General features: G+C 42.6%; 1 protein-coding gene across 1 annotated transcript in view; it reads right to left on the reverse strand.

Annotated features, from left to right (window-relative positions):
- ANKH (ANKH inorganic pyrophosphate transport regulator) overlaps positions 1-27,188 on the reverse strand; it is a 1,474,332-nt gene that overhangs the window by 596,975 nt on the left and 850,169 nt on the right. The window contains exon 4 of the mRNA XM_044065217.1: positions 4,501-4,584. Coding sequence (XP_043921152.1) covers positions 4,501-4,584 — 84 coding nt within the window. The remainder of the gene's footprint in view (positions 1-4,500; positions 4,585-27,188) is intronic.

Genomic DNA, 27,188 nt, shown 5'->3' on the forward strand with positions numbered 1-27,188 from the left:
AGTAAATTTATCAATTATTCCAGAGTGGGGGGTGGTGTCAAAGGCTTGGCAAGGTCTAGATAGGCTGTGTGGACCACCTTAACCTTGTCCATGGCTCTGGAGACCAATTCGAAGAAGTCAATCAGGTTCAGGAGACAAGACCGGCCCTTTACGAACCCAAACTGGGTGGGGTCCAGTGTTTGAAGGTTGCCATTGTCTTTGTTTATAAGTCCCATGATAATATGCTCCATGGCCTTGCAGATAAGGCTTATCAGACTGATGGGACGGTAGTTTCCGGGATCCAAGGTGGATCCCCCCTTGTGGAGTGGGATAACTGCAGCTCTGCGCCACTCAGTGGGCAAGAAACCTGAGGTGAGGCTATGATTAAACATGACACTTAGGTGAGGTGCCAGTTCATATTGTAGTTCATGTAGTACACAGCCTGGGATGTCATCTGGTCCCATGGATGCTGTATTCTTAGCTTTGGAGAGTGCGTTTTTTACCTGTGTGACCGTTATTACTGGAATTTGGCAATCCTCCGGCATTGAGAAGGGCCATTTAGGGGGTAAGAGGGGGGTGAAGTTGGCACTGAATCGATCTGCCAGGATATTGGCAATATCCTTGGGATCAGTATAATTAATGCCATTCTGTTTTAGCTCAGAGCAGATCTGAGCATTGCCATTTAGATTCTTGACATAGAATGCCTTGTGGTTGTCTTTGGAATCTTTGGCAATTTTATTTTTGTAACTAGCTTTGGAGGATTTTATGAGGGATCTCAGTTTCTTACTGAGGCTGGTAAGGGAGTTTTCTGCATCCTGGGATTTTCCTCTTTTCTGCAACAGTTTCTTCCTTTTGTTGTAAAGTTTGTCTATGGCAGGGGACCACCAGATTAGCTTCCTTTTTTTGGATGAGAGCATCTTGGATCTATTTGGGATGACACGATTCATGCATGAGTGGACGTGCTCGTACAGTGCCCTAGTGTAGGACTCAGCAGTTGAACTTTCAGTTCCCGTCTGCATGGGTGTCATGAAGTTTGTCACTTCTGACTTGAGTAGCATGAAGTTGGCTTTGGAGAAGTTTTTTATGGAGGTTTTCTTACTGAGAGGTAGGGGTGGGATGTGCATGCTAAGGGTGATTAGCTTATGGTCAGATCTGACTAATGAGGGGGTGACCATAGGTGTGGAGCATCAATTTCCCATGTTGATAATGACCAGGTCTAGGATATTGGAGCTCCTGGTGGGACTATGGGTTAGTTGCTCCAGGGCGTTGGAATTTATGAATTCCAAGAACCATTGGGCAAAGGTGTTGGTACAGGAGTAGTTTTCCCAGTTAATGGCAGGGTAGTTAAAATCACCCAGTATTAGGGTGTTTGGTTCTATCTTAATATTTTCCAGTATGTTTAGAAAGGTGCAGTGAGAATTTTGGGGCATGGTGGGGGATCTGTAGCAAGCTACAATTTGGATTGCAGTCTTACCTAGTGTTAGTTGCACCTGGAGAATTTCAGACGCATTGTGCTGGGCAACTAACCTGGTGATGTGAATATCCTTGGTGAATATTGACACTCCTCCACCTTTAGTGTTTCAGTCCTGGTTTGGTGGCCGAAAAGTGTGGTAAGAGTTGTAGCCTGTATTGCAGGGGTGCTCTCTGGAGCCTTGAACCAGGTCTCAGTTACTGCACAGATATCTAATGAAAGTCTCTAGTCATTTCAGGGTGGTAGCAGTACTACCATCTCAGCAAGAAAGTTGTGGAGAATTGGAGAATTCTGTCAGCTGTCTCTGGGAATTATGTGAATATGTACATGAAAATGATAACTTATATTAAAGGCAGTAATCATGGATAAAAGACACCGGAAGATAGTATTATTCAAGGAGATAGTGGATAGAATGGAGCCTGGGGTGCTACAACCAAGACTCTGATTTCTAAGTTGCTTGTGAGCAGCTAAGCTGGGGGTGGACATTAAAAGCTCACCCCCAGCACAGCAGTTGATATTCCCTTAATGCTCTTTGGACCAGGTTGCATTTTGCGTACTTTCTTTCTTTTACCTTTACGTTCTGGGTTCCAGTGGTGAGATTCAAGAGACCAAGCTTCTGGTGACAGCAAAGACCTTTTCTTCACACTTGTGTCAGAGCTGCCATCGATCTGAAGCATTTTACATAGCACTGGTAGAATTCAACCCATCTATACCACTGTTAATCATGTTTTAGGTGACACTGGTGGGATTCAAACGCCATCTGTTCCACCATTCATCATAATTCCTTCTGCAATTGCATTGTTCTGTGACCACTAATCACAATACCTTTTACTCTCTATGGCAGTAAAAGAATTCTTACCAATAACTTCAAACAGGTACAGACAGTTAAGACTGAACTCTCTATGGCTGTAGAAGAATTCTTGCCAACAACTTCAAATAATTTTTGACAGTAAAACTGAGTTTTGTAGAATCAGCCACACTAGTGATTTTTGTTGGGTCATTCACTTTAGTGTGATTATCACAGCATTTTTACTGAACTGAAGGGAAAAATTATGTTTTAACCAAAAAGACTGAATGTGACTCTCCAGAGAAGTCATACTGCACCCGTGAAGGCAGGGCTGTCTCTTAATTTACTGCATTTATAAGAACTAAGAAAAGAATGGGATATAAAATTAAAGCCAGTGTATATAATATTGATGATAGTAAGATGAAAAGTAATAGAAGTGTAATGTAACACATGACTTCTAACAGATGAATAGTTTGTAAACAAACAGCTACAGGAAAATACCAAATTATGACTCCCTCAAGTTTTACAAAAACTAGCACAGTGTGTTGTACAGGTCAAGTGCACCTAACCTTAATTGCACATCACTTGATGTACAGTTTATCATCTGTATCTAACCAGATTAGTAAATTTTGACTTGGCAAGCTTGAAGAGCACCAGTACACCTCTCAAAAGGTTTACAAAGTTGAAAACCCTGTAAGGCAGAGTGCAGTTTACTAACAATAATAACCAAAATGTCTCATATAACATGCAAGTTAGCGGATAGGAATTACCAAGCCATTAAAGGTATTTTGCAGGCAGTAACTTTGCCTCCTCCACCACCTGTCAGCTACTCTGATATTTTTTATATCTAGTGGGAGCCCGTGTTTTCTGTGCATCCTGATCACCAATAATAAAATACAGAAATATGCTCCTCTGTGTCAAGTACCTCCCTGCTTACCACAAAAGTATCCATAAAACAATATAGCAATAGAGCCTAGCACCTATCCACTTTGTGCTTTTTTTCAATTACCATGAAATAATACAATATATCGTCAGTGTTAAGTGGCTACCAACCAGGACCATCCTAATCACACAAATGCACACATAAAAAGAACAGTAATACAGTTTAATTTGTTTTATGTCCCTCAGTTTTAGTCAGATATATCAAAACAGCCCTTGGTGGTTTACTTGTCCAGCACCACCACCACCACACAAGCATAATCTGCTGCAAACCCTCTACTGTGATTAAAACAAGCTAAGTGCTCACACAGTCTTTCTTATACCACCACAACTGGCCACACACTGGCACTCTGGAAGAAACATGTACAAAATACAAAAAATTACATGGCAACCATCAGTGCTTGTGAAATACATGCTGTTCGGTTACAAGGTCATTCTGACCAATGAGAAAAGTTTAAAGGAATAGGCAGTGGTTGGCAGTACAGAACTGCCATTTGCTAGAATCAGTTAAGTTAGGATTCTAAATGGTTAAGGACTGTTTTGTTAAAAATGACTACATGCCATCAGGTAATCAGCATACAATACTTAACTGATGAATAAAATAGTCACGGGGAATATAATGCCCAATCCAGATGCTAGAAGAATGAGCTTATCTTCCCTCCCCTGACTGACCGAGCAAACTACAGCTCTACATACCAGACCATTACTGAGTATTAAAGCAAATCAGCCTGCTTACATATTCAGGGATACAGTCTTTATTTACAAAGGTAAGGTTATGACTGTGGTGGGCATGTACATATACAAGAACGGACTGCTACAAAATACAGCTGTCACAGCACACAATGGAGTCTATAGTTACTCTGGTGCAAAATATTCTGTGCCAGTACAAACATTTTGAAAGTCTGGCTACAGAGCATTTAATACAGTAAACAGAATAACCAAGTCAGATACCACAAGATTAACCACACAGCAAATTTCTGAAAGTCCTGTTAGTTTTACAGATTTTGTTATTTAAAAAATCCATAATGATCATGTGTTAATTCTCTAAAATACATCTACTTAGGTAGTGTCAAAATATACTTTTATCTTAGCCTAACATCCATATTATTTACAACAGTTCTATTTTATAACTGAATGTAGTCATATAATTTACAAACCTCTGTGGCACTATACTTGTGACACGTCTGCTTCTGACAAAAAGATTGTGTGAACTCCAACATGACATTCAGCCATGCATTACATAATAAATACATATTACTATCTTATTTATTGGTGGACTATGGTGTAAAGATGTTAGCCAACACATATTCATTGATGACCATACCTGAGCTATGACATCTGAAATTGAGGCACACCCCACCAGGAAACTATGTTTATGTTTCAAGAGGATACCGGCATGGATCCAAGCCTGAAAGACATGAAACAAAACAAGAATATCAACATTACAGGTATAAGTCAAACAAACATAAATACATAAAATAAACAGACAATTGAAGAAAAGCAAAATGAAACTGTGTTGTAAAAAAATGAAATATTCTTTATTTATTTATTTTTATTTATTTATTTAAATTTGTTGACCGGGAGTGTCCGACTGGACGTGGGTCCATTTTCAGCAGAGGCCCGGGGAGAAAAGCTCCACAGTAAAATAAACAGGCAGTAGTTACATTGGATTACATAGTGATTAACAATTTAACATAGAAATTACTTACAACATATTTACAGATGAAGAACATAGTACATCAGTAGAAAACTAGAATCTTTATCTGTGAAGTACATAACAGGCATTAACAAATGTAACAATGAGAACTTCCTGCTGTATAATACGTACTAGGCGTATGAGCATCTGAGCTTGCTATCATCAAGGTAGTTAGTGGAGGTGAAAGAAAGGTAGTAGTTGGATGGGGTGGATGATATTAGAGTGGGAGTTGCAAGGGCATAGCCAGCATGTTTTTAGGTGCGCTTTTAATAAAGTTTTGAAGTTGGTGCATGATGGTACGGAGGTAATTGTGGGTGGGAGTGAGTTCCATAATTTGGCTATGGCGCAAGAGAATAGTGCTTCACCAGCAGAGTTAGTGGCTTTAGTGATCTGCAAGTGATTTTAGTTGCGGGGACGTAGTGGTCTGGTGGTGCGATAGGGTTGGAGTAGATTCTGGAGGGATGGGACATTTAGTGGATGGTTTACTAGTTTGTGGGTGAGTGAGAGTTGATACCACTGAAGGAGGTGAGGAGTTCAAGCCAGCCCAGTTCAGCAAGTGAGAGACAGTGGTGACTACGGTAGGATACCCCTGTGGCAAATTTTGCGATTTTGTTGTAGCAGGTCTCTAGCTTGTTTAGATCACATTGCCTTAGGTTGGTATATACTGGAGAGGCATAAAGTAGGGTGGAGATAAGGTGGGAATTTGCTATTGAAATCTTTGCTGCTTTGGTGAGAAATTGTTTATTTCTGTATAATGCTCCTAGTTTTTTGTGGACTTTTTTTAAGGTCATGGATATGTGAATGTCAAATTTTAGTTTATTGTCTATTTCCACTCCTAGCAATTTGGTGTGTTCAGTTGGGTATATAGTGGTGTTGTCTTTTGCTGTGATGTTAAAGTGAGAGTTGTTTTGAGTATGTTTTTTTCATGCTTCCAGCATGCACAGCGGACTTTTATTAAACTCTTTGCCTTTGGGGGAATTCAAACGCATTGGTTTCAACACTTCCGAACTCACAAAAGTGGGTGATGAATTTGATAAAATTGAAAGGAGATTAGTTGTGAGAGGTTATTCTTTGGCCACTATTAGATCAGCCAGGGCAAAAGTGGAGAAGGAACTGGGTTTGATAAGGTCAGAAAGTTCAGAGAGAAATATGGATAGAAATAAACAATCAAGGTCATATGTTTCTCAAAGAGGACATTTGGGAAACATAGAGTCAGAAATTGTCAAGGAAAAAATATTTTTTGTTACTAAATACTCTCATTTTTCTCAGATTCTAAGGGAAACAGTATTAAGATTATGGCGAATAGTTTCTGGTGATGAACGAGTGGGGAGTCTTTTTCCTAACAATGTTATTTTTTCATGATGTTTTTCTTCTATGGAAGGGAGATGTGGATTGTTTAAACAATGTTATTACTTATTTGAATGGTATCAACACTTACGTGCAGTTTACAGCAGAGTTTAGTGCTACTAGCTTCAAATGTTTGGATGTAGAGGTGCCAAAGAGTGGTGAGAAGATTTATACCAAGATTTTTAAAAAAGAAGTTAAAAACAAAATCTATTTACATCACAGTAGTATGCATCCTAAAGGGATGAAAGATAATAGTGTGAAAAGTCAGTTCATACGTGTCAACAGACTTAATAAATATGACAGTGATTTTGAAAAGGAAAGTAGAGCTGTGTGTGAAAAAATCAGGTTTAGAGGTTATCCCTTAGATGTAACTACTAATGCTTTGAGGGAAGTCAACTGTATAAGATACAATGAAGCTACATCCAATGAAATTGTTAAAAGCAAGAAAGATTTTGGTGTCCGTATGCAAATTAGCAATACTGTTGATAGTCACAATATTAAGAAGTTAGTAACTAATAATTGGAAAATATTACAAAGTTCAGGTGAATTTAAGGATAAATTAGGTGACAAACCTCAGTTTACGTATAAAAAAAGGTAAAAGTTTTAAGAATTCATTTCAAAGCAAGCTGGACAAACCTATCAGTGTTGATATTAAAAGGATAGGTATGTGTAAGTGTTTTAATTGTAAGTTATGTGACTATTTGTTAACAGATGCATGTGAAGTCAATATCAATGGCTTTAGGTATAGTTTCAAAAAATCTTTTAGTTGTAAAAATATGTTGTTTATTTAATTTTATGTCAATCATGCCCTTTTTTTTATGTTGGACGTACTGTCAGAGAACTGTATAAACGTGTGTATGAACACAAGCATGCTGTAGACATAGGGGATTTAAAGAATGCTTTAGCGAAGCATTATGCCAACAGTAATGCAGCATTAAGTTTAAATTTATAGTTCTTGAGGAAATATGTAATTATGACAGAAGGTTCGATGCAGAAAGTGAATTAAGTTGGAGAGAGTATATGTGGCAAGTGAGATTGAATGCCTGTGTTCCACCCGGCTTAAACAACAGAGATGAGTTTATAGCTTATTTAAAAAGAAGGGGCTTGAAGCATCACATGAAGGAATACACATGATTATTTAATTATTTAATTAGGAATTTGATTAGTCAGTATGTGTTTTAAATAAGCAGTGGTTTTTGTCATTATTTAGTCTGAGGAAGTCACTATATGTGATGAAAGCGCTTACTGTTTAATGCTTTGTCATTAAAGTTCTTTTTGGTATCTTTGGGTGATCCTTGCCGTCTTTTTATTTTCAAATACCATTTATGCCAACATGCATAATGTTGAAACAGACTGACTGACATTATGCATGTCGACACCCTACTATGCGTGTGTTGACAATCTTGTTGCATGCAAAACATTAAAAAAGAAACACAAAGCATAATTTTTTTCAGGGGGCAAGTGCCTTGCACTCAAAGTGTGGGGGGCTGCGACCCTACACCCCTATTAATTGTATATTGTAACTATGAAATCCCACACTTCCAGGGGAAAAAGGTTTATTCCCCTACCCAGGGATTCTCGATCTTGTACGTTGCTGACCATCTGTTTAGTTGACCAAATTGTTTCAAATAAACAGATGTTGATGAAAGTACTGTACAACAAAGTTACATATATACATAGCTGATATATCTATAATACACACACACACACACACACACACACACATATATATATATATATATATATATATATACAAACACACACACACACATATATATATATATATATATATATATATATATATATATATATACACACACGTGTGTGTGTGTGTATGAACGATAAATAGATGTACTTTACTTTTAACATTTCGTATTTTAAACTTTTGCATTATGTTTTTTCTAAGTATCTGCCTTATTTATATATTGTTCTGTTACTATTACCTGTTTCTGTGTTATTGACTTTTATTGCTCATATGTACTCCTTGATGTTTTTGTCTTTTACTGTTCATTTAGAATTGCACTGTGATGTCCTATTTCTGCTCCTTATGGAACATGAGATGTGGTGGAACAGGGTCAGTTGACAAGTCCACTTACCCAGGAACTAGACTGATAAATAAGTAAATAAATAAAATACTAATGCTCAAGTTAATCACCTGAAAGAAGCAAACAACTAACTGGGATAAAACCATGATTGTGACTCAGTCAATCAGGAATTTCTTAGTAACTCAGGCACTGAAGTAGCCAGTGAGACAGAGCGGGGTGAGTGGCCAAAGCCAACGTTCTCAATCTGAGGGAAAGGATGGCAGCTTAGTCCACTGCCATACTGACAGCAGAAGTAGTAGTCTGGTGGTAAGAGAAGCACTGTACGAACCAGGAAGTGCAGACAGCACTGGGTCATGTACAGAAGCAAGTACAATCCTGGGGGGGGGGGTGTAACGCTGCCAGCAAGAACTCTAAAGGCAGTGCAATGCGTCCATTTCTCATAGATGCCTAAACGATAGCATTTCTATTGCCTGACTCTTGTCCCAGCACCACTACAAGTGTGACAGGGAATAAGTGTGTGCACACTGGAATGAGGCTAAATGACAAGCACTCACAAAAGTCAAAAACGAAGGAAAATTCCAGATACTGTTGCAATCTGCCTAAAGTCCTTTTTTCTGCAAATAGATAAAAATGCATTATTTACTTAGTTTGGTAACTGGGATAGAGCACTGATCCAAATAGACCTATTTCAGTCTCAGCCAGGACAAATATAAATGTAGTAGCCAAACAAGATAACAAAAAGTGCTATGAATAAAAACAAAATGTTGTGTGCAGATAGCAATGAATCAGTAACAGTAATAAAAGTAAAAGTACACAATACAGAGAACAATAGGAAGAGTTGATTAGAATACGGATGGAAAAAAGAAGAGAGTGAAATAGTGAATAGATATGGCACAAAACGCAAAAGACGGCAAAAGCAAGGTAAGGGCACATAGAAATTAACTATATACAATACATACAATGTGGAAGAGATGTCGCATATTATTGTAGAAAAATAATGTGAGAAAGAAAAATGCCCCTGACTGAAGGGGAGACTGGTGGATTAGGCGATGTATTCAGAAGAAAAGCATTTGCAAACTGACTCAGACCTGAGATGTTCTTTAAGCTGAGCACAAAATGGACAAGATGTGAAGTCTAACATTAATAGGGAGGGATTTCCAGAGTTTGTGGCTTAGTATGAGAAGACACGGTTATTGCAATGAAGTCTGGTTCTGGGACACTGAAGAAGGGGATCATAGTGGTTTACATTTCCTGGATTGTAATTGGGAGTCATCTGAAAAGGACAGGAAGCAAGTGAAGGACAGGAATGTTCTTTGAAGAGCTTGTAGAGTTGGGATCCAAGAAGCAAGTTGGCATGTTATTGGATAGGTAACCAACCGGCTTTATTAACAGTGATACACTGAAGCTCACTTCTAAGGGAGAGGGTAAAGAAATGGCAGATAGACTTACTTACAGCTTTGATGGTCAGGGACATTTTCTTGGATGCTGCTGCTGCTGCAAACAGTGGAAAAAAGAAGTTATGTCTTACCATAATGTTCCATCTGAGTTGTTGATCTTCTTCCAGTCATCACTGATGGGTTCGGTTCCGAGCCCTCGGAACCGAGTCGGCCTTATACCAAGCTTGTGTGCACCAAAAACTCTCGAGCTAAGCTGCTACCCACAATGCCCTTTGCTCAGTTACCTCAGATCAAGTTTGCATGCAACATATAGAAGAAGAATAAGTCAGAGGCCATCTCTGCGCAGAAACCCTAATACACCACAAAGACCCAGAAGATCTGCCAGGAACGTTAGGAGGGGGTTGGTGGGTGGGTGTGATGACTGGAAGAAGATCAACAACTCAGATGGAACGTTATGGTAAGAAATAACTTCTTTATCTGAAGTTGTTAATCTTCTTCTTATTCATCACTAATGGGACCGAGTCCCCAGCTACTTGGAGAACCTGGGTGGCCCTTATGAAAGAACATTCCCAAGAACCATTGAGCCAAAGGCAGCTCTTCCCCTGAAGATCAGATCCAATTTATAATGCTTGATAAAGGTGTGGGGCTTAGCCCAAATGGCAGCTGCACAAATGTCATCCATGGAGGCCCTAGAGTGGAAGGCAACAGATGCTGCAATAGCCCTAGTTGAGTGAGCTTCGATTTGGCCAGGCTTTGATCCCTCCGCAAGTGAATATGTGAAGACAATGCAATCCCTGAGCCATTTAGACAAAGTAACTTTCGATATTGCACCTCCCATTCTAGGGCCCGCAAAGGAAATGAAAAGCTGTTCTGACTTGCGAAAGGATTTAGTTCTGTCCAGATAGAAACGTAATTGTCTATGAACATCCAAGGATTGTAGGCAGTATTCTCCCTTGTTAGAGTAATTTGGGAAAAACACAGGGAGCTCAATGGACTGGTTAATCGAAAAATCAGAAACCACTACGGGGAGAAAGGATGGGTTAGTACGAAGTGATACTCTGTCCTTATGAAAGATCAGATAAGGGCTCTTGATACATTGTAATTCAGAAATTCTTCTGGCTGAAGTTATGGCCACCATGAATAAGGATTTCCATGACAGGAATTTTAGATCACATGTCACAGCCGGCTCAAATGGGGGCAGAGGGAGTCTGCAGAACCCAGGACAGATTCCATGCCTCCACCAGCTGCCTAATGGGAGGCCTGTTGTGAAAACTACCCTTGAGGAAGGTCTTGCAAAGGCGAGAGGAGATAAGTGGCACTCCCTCAGATCCGTTATGGAAGTTGGAAACAGCTGCTAGATGGACTCGAATGGTGAAAGCTGAGGCCCCTTTGTCGAACAGTTCAGCCAGATAATGAAGAATAGGCTACGGGGGCTGAGAACAGGTCTACCTTCTGATTACGTGACCAAATACAGAATCTTTTCCATTTATCCCTGTAAAGTTTCCTGGTGGATGGTTTATGAGAGGCCAAGATAATATCACGGATGGGTGAAGAGAGAGTTTCCTGCCTGGCAACTAACGGAAGTAGAGAAACCAAGCTGTCAGCTTGAGAGTGGACAGATTCGGGGGAGTCAGCCCTTGTGGGTGAGATATGAGGTCCTGACGAGTGTCTAGGATCCAAGGAGGTTGTAACAGATGAGGTCGAAGGAAGGGAAACCGCACCTGATGAGGCCAGAACGGGGCAATGAGGATCACTGCTTCTCAACTGAATAGCTTTCCATAGAATAAGGGGAATCAGAGGAATTGCATAAAGGAGACCCGTGGGCCAATCGTGGATTAGAGCGTCTCTCGGTGACTCCCCAAGAGGGGGAAAGAGGGCAAAGTAGCTGCTGCATTTTGTGTTTGAAGGGGAGGTGAAAAGGTTGCAGCATGGCTGGCCCCAACAGCTGAAAATTTCCACCGCCACACTCGGGTTGAGAGACCACTTGTGAGGATGAAGAATGCATCTGCTCAGTCTGTCCACAATCACGTTGGAGCTCCCTGGAATATATGTTGTGATCAGAAAGTGGTTGGAAGCTATCGCCCACTGCCAGATTCTCATGGCTTCGCGACATAGGGGGTAAGATTTGGTCCCTCCCTGTTTATTTATGTACCAGACCATGGACATGTTGTCCGTCTGGACAGCAATTGTTCCAGACAGAAGGAGCTGATGAAAAGCTTGCAACGCCAGTAGCACTGCTCTTAACTCCAGGACATTGATATGCAAATTGACCTCTACATTGGACCACGTGCCTTGGACTGACTTTCCCTGGAAGTGGCCCCAGACCCCATCAGGGAAGCATCTGTGGTCACTGTAGCGCTGGACTGTGGAACCTGAAAGGGGCGACACCAAAGATTTTCATCTGAACTTATCCACCACAGGAGATCTTGTTCGCAAATGTTGGTGATGAGAATTTGTGAGAGCTCAGGGGGTGAAGACTGGATATCCACTGGGCCCGAAGGAGCCACTGTAGTAATCTCACGTGTAGTCTGGCTACGGGAACTATGGGGATGGCTGCAGCCATAGATCCCAAGGCTTGGAGGATTTCCCTTGCAGACACTTGCTTCGACAGAGTATCACCTGAACTTGTGTCCTTAGTCTCTGGAGTCTGTGGAGAGGAAGTGAGATCAGGCTTGCCTGGGTGTTGAATATTGTCCCTATGAATTCCAGTTGTTGTGATGATTGAAGGTTTGACTTCTCCCAATGTATGGTGATGCCTACTGAATCCGTTAGAGCCAGTGTGTAGTGGAGGGCCCTGACCAGATAACGCTTGGTGGGGGCAGAGAAGAGCCAATCATCTAGGTATGGAAACACATGGAATCCCTGAAGTCTCAGATGAGCTGTTACCACTAAGACATTTCGTGAACACTCTGGGGGCCATCGAGAGACCAAAAGGCAGGGCTCTGAATTGGTAGTGATTGGCTCCCAACCGGAAGCGAAGGAAGCTCCTGGAGTGCTTGTCCATCTTGATATGGTAATATGCATCCCAGAAATCTAATGAGCACATCCACACACCTTCCCGCAGAAAGGGGAGGATGGATTGAATCATGACCATGCAGAACTTGGTCTGAACTACGAATCATGACCATGCAGAACTTGGCCTGAACTACCGATTTGTTTAGTTGGCTGAGATCCAGAATGGGCCTCCAGTCCCATTTTCTTTGGCACCAAAAAGAATCTTGAGTAGAACCTGATCCACACTGATCTGGGGGGACCTGTTGGTTGGCTCGTTTCCGACATAGCTTTCGTATTTCGGAAGCTGCCATCTCCCTTTGACTGTGGGAACATAGGGAAGGGATTTTGGAGGTCTTGGATAAGATATTAGGGGAATATGGTAGCCTCTGGTAATGATTCTCTGCACCCACTGATCATTTGTAATGCAGAGCCAGGCAGCTTGGAAAAGAGGAAAGCAATCGGGCAGCGTCTCAGGAGCGCTGATATGGTCTACCTGAGAAGGAATTTCTGGAGCCCTGGTTCTAGGGACCCCCCCTGCCCCGAAAGGGACATCTTCCATTACTGGAACCCCTTCTGCCTCTGGAGGAGTCCCCACCAAGTGCATCTCGGAAAGGACCTTGAGACTTCTTGTGCCACATCTTTCTGCTCCTCTGATTCCTGGAGAAGGAACGCTGAGGTTTGGAAAAGCATAGGCCAACAGCAGAAAGGTCTTCCCATCTTGCTTGCACCTGGCTAATGTATCCTTGACCTTAACATGGAACAGAGCAGGTGGCTCGACAGGGGCATTCAGAAAGGAAGACTTGAAGGAGTCCGCAAGGTCGCAAATGCACATCCAGGTGTGGCATCTCATAACTACTCCTGCACCCGCAGCTCTAGCAGCTCCTTCGGTGGCGTGTGACAGCAACCTCATGAATGAGTTAGATATTGATCCTAGGGTGGCAAGTTGGGAAAGAACTTTATCTCATGCTCCATCTGCTAATTGGCCCATGAGAGTTCCGGAGAGTTCATAGATAAGATCTCTCTGGAGCCTCATAAAATGTGCCAGAAAGTTCAGAGACCTAACTGCGAAGGTCGCTGATGCAAAGACTCGCTTCCCTAACATGTCCACTGCCCGGGACTCTCTGTTGGGTGGGTGAACAGCAGGACTCTTTTCTGCAAGGTCCTTTTTCGTGGCTGCCGCCACCACCATAGCTTCCATTGGCAAACTTCTAGACCAATGGGGTTGATCCTCTGGAGGGCAGAGTACTTTGTCTGATCTCCTGGGGATGGCCTCAATGGAGTCAAGGTTCTTCTAAGCCCATTGCATGATGAGTTAAACCAACTCATCGGCGGGGGGTGAGTCAACCAAGAAGTAGAGGGCCGAGAGCGAAAGGCCTGCAGGAATATAGATTCCTCCAAGGAAGAGTTGGAAAACTTCCAGTCACCCCTCTGTTTCAAGATTTTGATGTCTCCGAAGGAGACATCATCAGAGGGTGACCATCGGGACCCTTGCCCATCATCGTACTCCGTATCTTCTGTGAGGGACTCCTCTTGGGAGTCCATGTATTTTCTCTTACACACCCGCTTCCAAGGGGGTTATTCGGTGGGAGCATCCGAAGAAGACTCAGAAAAGGAAATGCCCTGGATAGGGCTTTCCTGGGCCTTGTGCTCTTGGAGTCCTGGGGGGGTGGCCTTTGATAGCTGCGGCTCAGAAGGCACTGAGGGAATAACCAATGGAGGAGGATTGCTAGCAGTAAACGCCCTCTCCATCACCCGGAAAGCGGGCCCGCCTGAAGATGGAGTGGGAGCCCGGAACCCAGGTCTTTTCAGGCTTGTTGGCTGTTGGTGAAGCACCCACCAAGAGGAGAAAACGCTGAGAGAAGAAGGGAGCCACTTTTGAGATTTTAAGTATTTTTCTCTGTTTATTTGCTAAGTTTTTCTGCATAGCTGCCTAGTTTGAGCATTTTCTGGCTTGTTAAACTTGATTTCTGCATTAGTAGCTGTATTTAGAGCACAACCAAAAGTTGTTTACTGAATTTCCTGTTTGCACTTAATTTTAAATCACTTTTTTCTCAAAACTTGCATATTTTCTGTCCTTGACCTAGAACTCTTGTGTGGGGTCATTTACTGCACTGTTATAACTTGATATTACCTGTGAACCTCTGCTATCTCTGATAAAACAAAAACAAAAAAATCTTGCTTTTTTCCCACTTTTCTGAGATTTAAAAAAGTTCAGTTACAGGCTTGCTGTTTCCTGAACTGTTTGTAAGTTTCTGTGAGGCCATTTTTGCTTGGGCTAAAGGAAAGTCTCTCTGTTGATCAGTGGCAGTGAATAACATTGAGCAGTTTCCCTGCCCCCCCGTAGGAGTGGTTACTGACTTGAAACTGTAGTTTTATTGGCCAACAGGGGTCATTTCCAAAACTCCTTCATCTTCCTCTCTTAAAACCTAGTTGCCTCGTGGTTTTGGCATCTTTTCAGGCTTGTTGGCTGTTGGTGAAGCACCCACCAAGAGGAGAAAATGCTGAGAGAAGAAGGGAGCCACTTTTGAGATTTTAAGTATTTTTCTCTGTTTATTTGCTAAGTTTTTCTGCATAGCTGCCTAGTTTGAGCATTTTCTGGCTTGTTAAACTTGATTTCTGCATTAGTAGCTGTATTTAGAGCACAACCAAAAGTTGTTTACTGAAATTCCTGTTTGCACTTAATTTTAAACCGTTTTTTCTCAACTTGCATATTTTCTGTCCTTGACCTAGCACTCTTGTGTGGGGTCATTTACTGCACTGTTATAACTTGATATTACCTGTGAACCTCTGCTATCTCTGAAAAAACAAAAAACAAAAAAATTCTTGCTTTTTTCCCACTTTTCTGAGATTTAAAAAAGTTCAGTTACAGGCTTGCTGTTTCCTGAACTGTTTGTAAGTTTCTGTGAGGCCATTTTTGCTTGGGCTAAAGGAAAGTCTCTCTGTTGATCAGTGGCAGTGAATAACATTGAGCAGCTTTCCTGCCCCCGTAGGAGTGGTTACTGACTTGAAACTGTAGTTTTATTGGCCAGCAGGGGTCATTTCCAAAACTCCTTCATCTTCCTCTCTTAAAACCTAGTTGCCTCGTGGTTTTGGCATCTTTTCAGGCTTGTTGGCTGTTGGTGAAGCACCCACCAAGAGGAGAAAACGCTGAGAGAAGAAGGGAGCTTCTTTTGAGATTTTAAGTATTTTTTCTCTGTTTATTTGCTAAGTTTTTCTGCATAGCTGCCTAGTTTGAGCATTTTCTGGCTTGTTAAACTTGATTTCTGCATTAGTAGCTGTATTTAGAGCACAACCAAAAGTTGTTTACTGAATTTCCTGTTTGCACTTAATTTTAAATCGTTTTTTTCTCATAACTTGCATATTTTCTGTCCTTGACCTAGCACTCTTGTGTGGGGTCATTTACTGCACTGTTATAACTTGATATTACCTGTGAACCTCTGCTATCTCTGCAAAACCAAACAAAAAAATCTTGCTTTTCCCCACTTTTCTGAGATTTAAAAAGTTCAGTTACAGGCTTGCTGTTTCCTGAACTGTTTGTAAGTTTCTGTGAGGCCATTTTTGCTTGGGCTAAAGGAAAGTCTCTCTGTTGATCAGTGGCAGTGAATAACATTGAGCAGTTTCCCTGCCCCCCGTAGGAGTGGTTACTGACTTGAAACTGTAGTTTTATTGGCCAACAGGGGTCATTTCCAAAACTCCTTCATCTTCCTCTCTTAAAACCTAGTTGCCTCGTGGTTTTGGCGTCTTTTCAGGCTTGTTGGCTGTTGGTGAAGCACCCACCAAGAGGAGAAAACGCTGAGAGAAGAAGGGAGCCACTTTTGAGATTTTAAGTATTTTTCTCTGTTCATTTGCTAAGTTTTTCTGCATAGCTGCCTAGTTTGAGCATTTTCTGGCTTGTTAAACTTGATTTCTGCATTAGTAGCTGTATTTAGAGCACAACCAAAAGTTGTTTACTGAATTTCCTGTTTGCACTTAATTTTAAATCGTTTTTTTCTCAAAACTTGCATATTTTCTGTCCTTGACCTAGTACTCTTGTGTGGGGTCATTTACTGCACTGTTATAACTTGATATTACCTGTGAACCTCTGCTATCTCTGAAAAAACAAAAACAAAAAAAAATCTTGCTTTTTTCTCATTTTTCTGAGATTTAAAAAAGTTCAGTTACAGGCTTGCTGTTTCCTGAACTGTTTGTAAGTTTCTGTGAGGCCATTTTTGCTTGGGCTAAAGGAAAGTCTCTCTGTTGATCAATGGCAGTGAATAACATTGAGCAGTTTCCCTGCCCCCCGTAGGAGTGGTTACTGACTTGAAACTGTAGTTTTATTGGCCAACAGGGGTCATTTCCAAAACTCCTTCATCTTCCTCTCTTAAAACCTAGTTGCCTCGTGGTTTTGGCGTCTTTTCAGGCTTGTTGGCTGTTGGTGAAGCACCCACCAAGAGGAGAAAATGCTGAGAGAAGAAGGGAGCCACTTTTGAGATTTTAAGTATTTTTCTCTGTTTATTTGCTAAGTTTTTCTGCATAGCTGCCTATTTTGAGCATTTTCTGGCTTGTTAAACTTGATTTCTGCATTAGTAGCTGTATTTAGAGCACAACCAAAAGTTGTTTACTGAATTTCCTGTTTGCATTTAATTTTAAATCGTTTTTTTCTCAAAACTTGCATATTTTCTGTCCTTGACCTAGTACTCTTGTGTGGGGTCATTTACTGCACTGTTATAACTTGATATTACATGTGAACCTCTGCTAGCTCTGAAAAAACAAAAACAAAAAAAATCTTGCTTTTTTCCCCACTTTTCTGAGATTTAAAAAAGTTCAGTTACAGGCTTGCTGTTTCCTGAACTGTTTGTAAGTTTCTGTGAGGCCATTTTTGCTTGGGCTAAAGGAAAGTCTCTCTGTTGATCAGTGGCAGTGAATAACATTGAGCAGTTTCCCTGCCCCCCGTAGGAGTGGTTACTGACTTGAAACTGTAGTTTTATTGGCCAACAGGGGTCATTTCCAAAACTCCTTCATCTTCCTCTCTTAAAACCTAGTTGCCTCGTGGTTTTGGCGTCTTTTCAGGCTTGTTGGCTGTTGGTGAAGCACCCACCAAGAGGAGAAAACGCTGAGAGAAGAAGGGAGCCACTTTTGAGATTTTAAGTATTTTTCTCTGTTTATTTGCTAAGTTTTTCTGCATAGCTGCCTAGTTTGAGCATTTTCTGGCTTGTTAAACTTGATTTCTGCATTAGTAGCTGTATTTAGAGCACAACCAAAAGTTGTTTACTGAATTTCCTGTTTGCACTTAATTTTAAATCGTTTTATTTTCTCAAAACTTGCATATTTTCCGTCCTTGACCTAGCACTCTTGTGTGGGGTCATTTACTGCACTGTTATAACTTGATATTACCTGTGAACCTCTGCTATCTCTGGAAAACAAAACAAAAAAATCTTGCTTTTTTCCCACTTTTCTGAGATTTAAAAAAGTTCAGTTACAGGCTTGCTGTTTCCTGAACTGTTTGTAAGTTTCTGTGAGGCCATTTTTGCTTGGGCTAAAGGAAAGTCTCTCTGTTGATCAGTGGCAGTGAATAACATTGAGCAGTTTCCCTGCCCCCCGTAGGAGTGGTTACTGACTTGAAACTGTAGTTTTATTGTCCGTTTTGGGTCTATTCCTGCTTGTTTCCAGCCCCTGTTATCAAGCACACCTTAACGTGCTTTAGCGCGGAGTTGCCACTAGAGCAGCATCGGGCAGCGCCGGTTTAACAAGGTTAAACTTTTTCTGGCTCCATAAAGTCTGTTCTTCAATTTTTCCCTTAGAACTGCTCTGTTAGGAACCTAAACAATTTACACCTTCACTAAAAAGCACAGCACTTGTTCCTAATTGCTTTTTCTTCTCAAAAAGTTCAGCACTTGTCTTAAAAGCATATCCCTTGTCTTATAAGCATTTTCTTTGCAGGTCAAGCACTCCTATATTATACAAATCCCTCACTTGCAAAACCTCCCAGGAGTGCCCACTTCCCTGCTAAGCCCTCTACTTTTCTGTCTCATACCAACTCATAATTCTTTCTAGCATGTCGAAGGGTCAGATGCTGGTGTTCTCTCCTGCCCAGTTGGTGAATCTGGGAATTCTGAGGCAATGTTACAATTGCCTCATGTACACGGACAACCCTCTCCTCCTCCCACATAACACTAACACTTGCGAGATGCAGCTATTTAGCCAAACTGGAGGCTGAGCTCTCTCAACTCAGGACTGGCAAGACCAGGCAGGAGGAGAAGGCAACTACACACACCACAATACAAGTCTCACATAACTCAACCACACCACTGAATCAAACACATAAACACACTAAGACATACTCGGAGGCTCTGAGTAAAATTTACCTAAACAGCAAAGGCCTCCAAAGCAGACACCCAAGCAACTGCAAACTCAAGACACCACACAAACAACACATAAAGAACAAAATCAGTGTGCAAAGCAGTCACTGCCCTTAAGGCCAAATGCAACACCAAACATACTTGTCATAGGTGACTCCATAGTCAGACACACTGACGTCCCACTCACCAGGCTGAACAAGGAGAAGGTCACGGTAAGCTGCCTATCGGGCGCTAGAATCCGCCACATAACACAAGCACTCAGGTCACTCCACGGCAAGTACAAGTATGACACAGTCATTGTCCATGCTGGTGTGAACGACCTGAGACGTACCTCCCTGGACTACATGAAAAGAGACATAGAGGAGCTCTCTGATTATGTAGCCCAGGCAGGTATGATCCTGACCCTGAGCAGTATCCTTCCTTCACCACGAATGATGCCACAATATAGTGACAAGATCATCAGCTTTAACAATTGGCTTAATTTCTGGTGTCATTCAAAGGGGATCCAGTGTCTGTCTGCTTGGGATGACATGCTTGACAAGCCACGCTGCTTCAAGGGACGGCTTGCACCTGTCACCCTGGGATTCCGGATACTGGCTAAGGCTCTTGCCACCCCATAGTGCCTTTTTAGGCAAGGCTCAAATTCTAAACCTACCACCCTAGAAAACAAAAATGGGAAGAAACTAAGGGTAATGCTGCTCAATGCCAGAAGTCTAAATCTCAAAATGCATGCACTCGAGGCCCTTCTCAGTATGGAGAACATCGATGTCTGTGCTGTGACTGAAACCTGGTTCAAGGCTTCTGAGAGCACCCCGGCACTATCAGGTTTTACCTCATATCATGCGTTCCGGCCCCAAAACCTGGACCATACCACAAAAGGAGGGGGTGTATCCATAGTCATCAAGGATACCCACCACCTCCAGGTTGGTGGCTACGCACGAAGCATCGGAAACCATCCAGGTGCAATTAACCATAGGCAAAACTGCTCTACAATTTGTAGCATGCTACAGGCCACCCTCTCAAACTCAGGAAACCCACACAGCCTTCCCGAAAACACTGGAGGGTATAAATGTATCACCAAACACCATCATATTGGGTGACTTCAACTACCCGAATATAGACTGGGAACATTACTCAAGCCCCAACTTTCTAGCCCAAAGGTTCCTGGAGTTCATAAATTCAAATGCCATGGAACAACTAGTCACCGTCCCCACAAGAGGAGAAAATATACTAGATCTCATCATCACAAACATGGGGACAAAATGCTCCACACCGGAAGTATATCCCTCTTTGGTGAGATCAGATCATAAACTAATCTCACTAGAAATCCACATCCCCCCCCCCCCCCCAACAAAAAAAAACACAGTGAAGAACTTCTCTAAAGCAAACTTCACACTACTCAAGACAGGTGTGGTATCCTTCAAGGCCCCCGAGCCAATGGAAACCACAACCCAAGCTGCGGAAGCCCTTACAAATGCCTTCTATGAACACCTTCAGGACTGCATGGATCAGGCAATCCCAAATAAAACCAAGACTCTTTCCACCAAGGGCAAACGTCCAGTTTGGTGGACCCCAGCCATAAACACTTTACAATAAGAGGAGAAAGCTATTACATGATAGAGCAAAATCCCAAAAAGGGAAGGCATCTTTGATCAGTACTAGCAAGAAACTACGATCCCTCATAAAATCATTCAAGGCCAACTTTGAGAAAAAAATTGCCATAGATTCAAAAGACAATCATAAGGCCTTCTTCAGCTATGTCAGAAACCTGGGTGGAAACTCCCAGATATGCTCAGAATTAGTCCAAAATGATACAAAAATCACTGAACCCACAGACATTGCCAACACACTGGCAGACAGGTTCAGCAAACTTCACCCCTCTCCCCAAAGGAGAGATAACTATCCCAACAGAGTGTAGCCTCCCAGACATCTCAAATGCGCAGGTGAAAGCTGCTCTCTCTAAAGCTAAAAACACAGCATCAATGGGACCGGATGGTGTCACCGGCTGTGTGCTACATGAACTCAATGAAGAACTAAACCCGCACATAAGGCAGCTGTTTAATCTTAGCCTTACCACAGGATATGTGCCCAAGGAGTGGCATACGGCAACTGTGGTCCCACTCCACAAAGGCGGTGCCTCACGGACCCTGGTAATTACCGGCCATAAGCTTAACAAGCCTGGTCTGCAAAGCTATGGAGAGGATCATAATGGAACTCATAAACAAGGACATAGGGGACTTGCAGACCTTGGACCCAACCCAGTTTGGCTTTGTCAAGGACAGATCTTGCCTTTTGAACTTGGTCGACTTCTTCGAAACAGTTACCAAGGCCATTGATGAGGGAAAGGCAGTCCATACAGCCTACCTTGACCTTGCAAAAGCTTTCGACACAATACCCCACTCGGGTATCATAGAGAAACTTACCAGCTTAAATGTAAACCCATATGTCACAAGATGGGATGCAAACTGGCTAAAGGACAGAACCCACAGGGTTAGAGTTGCTGGAGTCATGTCAGACTCCAAGCTGGTTACAAGTGGTGTCCCACAGGGCTCAGTCCTTGGCCCCCTATTGTTCGGCATCTACTTCTCAGAAGTACAGGCAAACATAGGAGGACTATGGCTGACAAGGTTTGCGGATGACTGCAAACTGGGTGCCATAGTGGATAGTACATCGGACACAGACATCCTTCAGAGGGGTCTCACGGAAACTGATAGCTGGTGCCAGAGCCATGGCCTGAAGTTAAATGCAAAAAGTGTATAGTCATACCCTTCGGGAAAAACAAGGTAACCCCAAGCTACCATATAGGTGGCAACCCACTAAGCACAGAAGAGGTTATCAGGGACCTGGGTACCCAGGTTGACAGTGGCCTCGTTTGACACTCACGCTAAAGTGGTTCGAAAGACCTTCTACATTGCCCATCTGATCATGAAGGGATTCACATCCAGATCAAGTGAGGTCATTGTTCCCCTGTACTCTTCACTTATCAGACCAATGATCGAGTACAATGCCCCATTCGGGATGTATCTCACCCGACACCTGCAGCAATTGGAGAGACCCCAAAAGTTCCTCACCAAAAGGATAAAGGGACTCCAAAACCTGTCATATACTGCCAGACTGAAGAAACTCCAACTCTATTCAGTTGCATACCGTCTGCTCAGAGGTGACCTGTGCCTGACATACAAGGCCATGACCAACCCGGAATTAATGGACATGCTCCACCTCAAAAAATCCAAATCCACCAGAACCACTAGAGCAAGTGACTTAAACCTTAGCATGGATATAAATAGGACGTGCTGGAGGGATAGATTTATCACCGAGAGACTCCCCATGCTGTGGAATAAAATCCCGGTCCATGTGAGGCAGAGCACCTCGCTGGCTCTGTTCAAGAGAAATCTTGACCGGTGGATGGGAGATCATAGGTTTACCCCGGGAATCATCTCTGTGTCACTGGACAGAGGCACAACAAACTAATGGGCACATTATTTCTAACATAAGGGGTGGCGTAAGCCGCATAACTTTGGGCTAGGCTTATAAATGCCTTAGGGCTGATAGCCTAGTATAAACCTATGAACCTATGAACCAAAGAAGACAAAATCGGAACTGGGGTCACACCCCGCCCCAAGGGACGGAGCCTCAAGCAGACTCGGAGAGGCAGTCACTCTTGGATCCAAAGTCGGGACCAACAAAACTGTTGGAACAGAGACCGGAACCAGAGATTCCACCCCCCAAGCATGAGATTGAGGATGGGTGGGTTTCCGACAGAGCAGACACCCAAAGGGGTCTCGGGGCCTCAGACAGAGTCGTTGGCGCCGAGGAAGGGCATCCTCTAGTAAAAGTTAGATAAATGAGCCTTGGAACCAAGGGATCCAAGGGAGGAGAATAAGTAGGGGTTGCTGGCGAAATAGACCCCAAGCCTGGAGTGGGATAGGGTCTAGGCGGATTTGAAATTCTCCTGGCGGTCAGCGGCTGGTCAAAAAGGCACACCACATCCAATTCGGAAAGGCTCCTGGTGGATCTGACCGATGCCCCAGAGGGGGAATCAGGCCGGTCCAAAAAGGGGCTGCAGGTTTGTCTGGCAAACGGGTCCACAGTAGATGAGTATCGGGTCCGTGGTGTGTCACAGAATGGCACCGACGATTCCAATTTTGCAACTGGCAACAACGGTAAGATTGGAGCCATGAACGGGCTCAAAGCCGAAGTTACAATATGGGTGGATGACTAAAACTGTTCCAAGGTAGTTGTCGGAACAGATATTGGAGCAGAAATCGGCAATGTCGATGCCAAGAGAGAAACCGATAAGCTGGTCAGTACCAAGGCATTAGATAGTACCGTAGTCGTTATTGCCGGGGGTAGGCGCCGATGAGGCGACCTCGGTAAACTTTGCTGGAGCTGAGCTCAGAGCCGATGTAGTAGTCAGCACAGAAGAGGCAGAACGGTGTTCAGATGAGGACTTATAGGCCTTGTGCTTGTGGCTTTTACCTCTGCACCGGCCAGTGAAGAGGGGTCCGAGTGAGGGTGTTTCTTGTCCAAAAAAGTAGGGATGAGACCTCCATCGCAGAAATAGCCTCTGAAAAAGGCGAAGCAAGTAGGCCCTTTAAAATTAGTTTGTTACGACATTCATTCAGTGTCTGCTGACTGAAACTAGCACAAATATCACACAGGGGTTTCGCCGACAAATGCAGAACCCCCAAACAGTACACACACTCTTCATGGAGGTCACTATTCGGTAGTTTATCACTGCAAGAAGAGCAGTGTTTAAACCCTGTAGTTCCCTTCTTTTTAGACATCCCAGAATACATTCTCACACAAAAGGGAAAGAGTGAGGAAAGTGAGGAAATGAAGAAGAGACAAAGTAAATAACAACAATAGTAACAAGATACCACAAGGGTAGAAAGTTAGAAATACCAAGAAAATACCAACAATGGTAAGATAGAAATACCTGTGGGTAGAGCTGAAGCAATATAGATATCAAGAAAAGATTATAAAAAGAGAAAAACTTTTACAAAACTTGTAAATATATCTGAAAAAGCACTTAGCTGAGGAGCTCGGTGAAACGCTGCTATATGGCTGTGCGGCAAACGAGATCTGAGGTAACTGAGCAAACGGCATTGTGGGTAGCAGCTTAGCTCGAGAGTTTTTGGTGCACACAAGCTTGGTATAAGGCCAACTCAGTTCCGAGCCCATCAGTGATGAATAGGAAGAGGATTAACAACTTCAGATTCCATATTCAAGCTCTGCTACCAGAATGCCTTTGCCTATGGCATTCCTGGTTGGTCTCGACAGAAAAAGGGAAATTTTATTGGACCAAAATAAGATGGAATTAATTTTCTTCCCTATTTGCACTAGGTGAAGCTTAAAGTTCACTGCAGGATCAAACCACATACCAAGATATTTGAAGGAGATGACTTGGATCAATAGGGGATGTCAAGATGGTCACAGATAAAAAGTGATTGAGAGTTTTTTTTTTGCCATTACGGAATGTACCAAAAAGCACTACTTTAGTTTTGGAAGTGTTCAGCATAAGCTTTTTGCTATTAAGTAATTTGAAACAGAAAGGAAGTCAGTTTGTAGATGTTGTATGGCTGAGGAGGTCAGGTTTGAGTGAAATAAGACCACGTTATTAGCATAAAGTAAGAGTGAGATGTGATGGAGGTCAAGTGGTAGTTTATTAATGAAAATGGAAAAAGAAGGGGTCCAGAATGGAGCCGTGAGGGTGGAAGCAGAGAGGGTGTTTTGAAACTGAACAGAGAAGTACCAATTGGAAAGATCATTTTTAAACTAGGGAGCTGTATCTGAGCTAATTCCAGTTTCAATTAAGTGATCTAACAGACTGGTATGGTCAACCAGATCGAAAGCTTTGGTAAAGTCAATAAAGGTGGCTCCATTGAGTTGGCCTTTGTCTACAGCAAGGAAGATCTTATCAGTAAGTGTCCAGAGTTTTGTAGAAGTGCTCCTACCAGATGTAATGGGTGAGTTGATTGCAAACTAATTTTCAAGGATTTTACCAAGTATGGGAAGAATGGATATGTATCAAAAGTCAGTGGTGTCAGATGAGTTTGTTTTTGGGGGAGGTGTTTGACAATGGCTGTTTTCCAGATATCAGGATACATTTTGAGTTAGACAGACATTATAAATGTGAAGAAGGGGTGGGACTATGAAGTCTTTAAATAGGAATACGAACCATGGAAGAAGATCGTAAGGACCAGCAGGTGAGTCCGTTTTTGGTTCTTTAAGTTGTGGTGCTACGTGTTTAGTTTTGATTGCTTTGAAATGGGAAGTGGGAATACAGTGGCTAGAAGAGAGGTTAGAGGAAGAAGAGTGGTTATTAATGGAATCAGGGATAGGAAGTGTACTGACATGGAGGCTGAAATCTGCAGCTGTGAGGCAAAATGAGGAGGAGTGAGTGTTAGTTGGATTAGTATGGCCTGTAAGGTGGTTGACTTCTGCCCACAATTTTTTAGATGAGATGAGAAGAGATGACTGATGCTTTTTAATAATGTGACTTTTATGTTACCTGATTGCCTGTTTAGCTAGATTTCTTAGCTACAGTGTTGCCTGGAGGTTGAGAGGATGGGTTGTTTTTTCAAGTATGCCAGGCATAGTCCCTGAGACTAAGGAGTCATTTGAGTTCTTATGCAATCCAGTTGTTTCTTGGCAGTTTACAGAGCTGTGTGAATTGAGGAAAAAGTGAGCTTTGGAGATTAGTGAGAATTTGTGTGAGAAGACTGCAGTGGTTTGGGTTAGCAGAAGAGAGAGAAGGTACAGTTGTGTACACTTACCATAAATGTAGATGTTCGAGTGTATTCACTGTTGCAGTCATTACATTTGAGTTATCTGCTTGCAGGTAGCCCTCAGTCGGCCTGATTAACAAAGTCTTGGGTCCTGCATCGGTTGCTGTCCCTTCTTCCCTGACGTCAGGTCGTCATGGGTATAAAACATGCAGCCGACACCATTACATCAGTTTTTCTTGCCCCAGATGTCAGGTGCCTCCCCTAATGGGAAGCAATTAAATATAAAAGTACAAAGATATACCTCCAACAAAAAAGCAAATACACTAAAAAGGCTTTTAAGCTTTTAAAGGAAAGTAGAGGTATAGCCAAAAGAAGTTAGGGGGCTGGAGGGAGGGTAAAGTACAGTTGTGTACCTACATAAATGTAGATGTTAGAGTGTATTCACTGTTGCAGTCATTACTCTTGGGTTATCCTGCTGGCAGGCCACCCGCAGTCGGCCCGAATTTCAAAGTCCAGGTCCGGCGTCGGTTGCTGTCACCTCCTCCTTGACGTCAGTGCGCCAGGGTATAAAAGATGCAGCTGATGCCATTTTCTTTAGTTTTTCTTGCCCCAGATGTCAGGTGCCCCCAAATAGGTAGGCTGAAAAGTATGCCAATAAAGCATGCATGCACAAAAATAAACATTTCCTTCATCTACAAGCAAATACACCACATAGGTTGTATAGGATAGAGAAGTACAGATAAGTCCCAGCAAAAAAAAGGGGGATGGCAGGTGGGTAACCTGGACTGCAACAGTGAATACACTCGAACATCTACATTTATGGTAGGTACACAACTGTACTATGTTCATTGTGTTTCACTGTTGCAGTCATTACTCTTGGGTTGAATCCCAAAGCTGAGGATGGGTGGCTGGGCTAAACAGGATTAGATGAAGCTATGAGGCCCTGCAGAACTGCAGTGGCAAAGCCTGCTCTAGATTTAGAGTAACGAGGTAAGTGGTAGTGCTTTGTAAAAGTGTGCACTGAACTCCAAGTTGCAGCCTCTAAGATGTCTTTGGTTGGTACTCCTCTGAGGAAGGCTGCTGATCTGGTAGAATGAGGCCTAATGTCCTTAGGCACTGATTTGCCATGCTGAGAATAGCAGAAACGGATGCAATGGCCTATCCATTTAGATATAGTCTGTTATGAGATAGCCTTTCCTTGTAATCCTGAAGCATATGACACTAAAAGTTGCTCAGTCTTCCTGAAAGCTTTAGTTCTGTCCAAGTAGAAGCGTAGCTGACTGTGCATGTCCAAAGAATGCAGAATTTTCTCACCCTTGTTCTGTGGGTTTGGATAAAAGGTAGGCAAGTGAATGGTTTGGTTGAGTGCCACACTGTACACCACCTTAGGCATAAATGTTGGGTTTGTCCTCAGAGAAACCCTGTCTGGATGAAAAATGATAAAAGGTTCCACAGCCATGAGTG

This window comes from Protopterus annectens, chromosome 3.part0, assembly GCF_019279795.1.
Source record: "Protopterus annectens isolate FY-2018-M chromosome 3.part0, PAN1.0, whole genome shotgun sequence".
In the NCBI taxonomy this organism is placed as follows: domain Eukaryota; kingdom Metazoa; phylum Chordata; order Ceratodontiformes; family Protopteridae; genus Protopterus; species Protopterus annectens.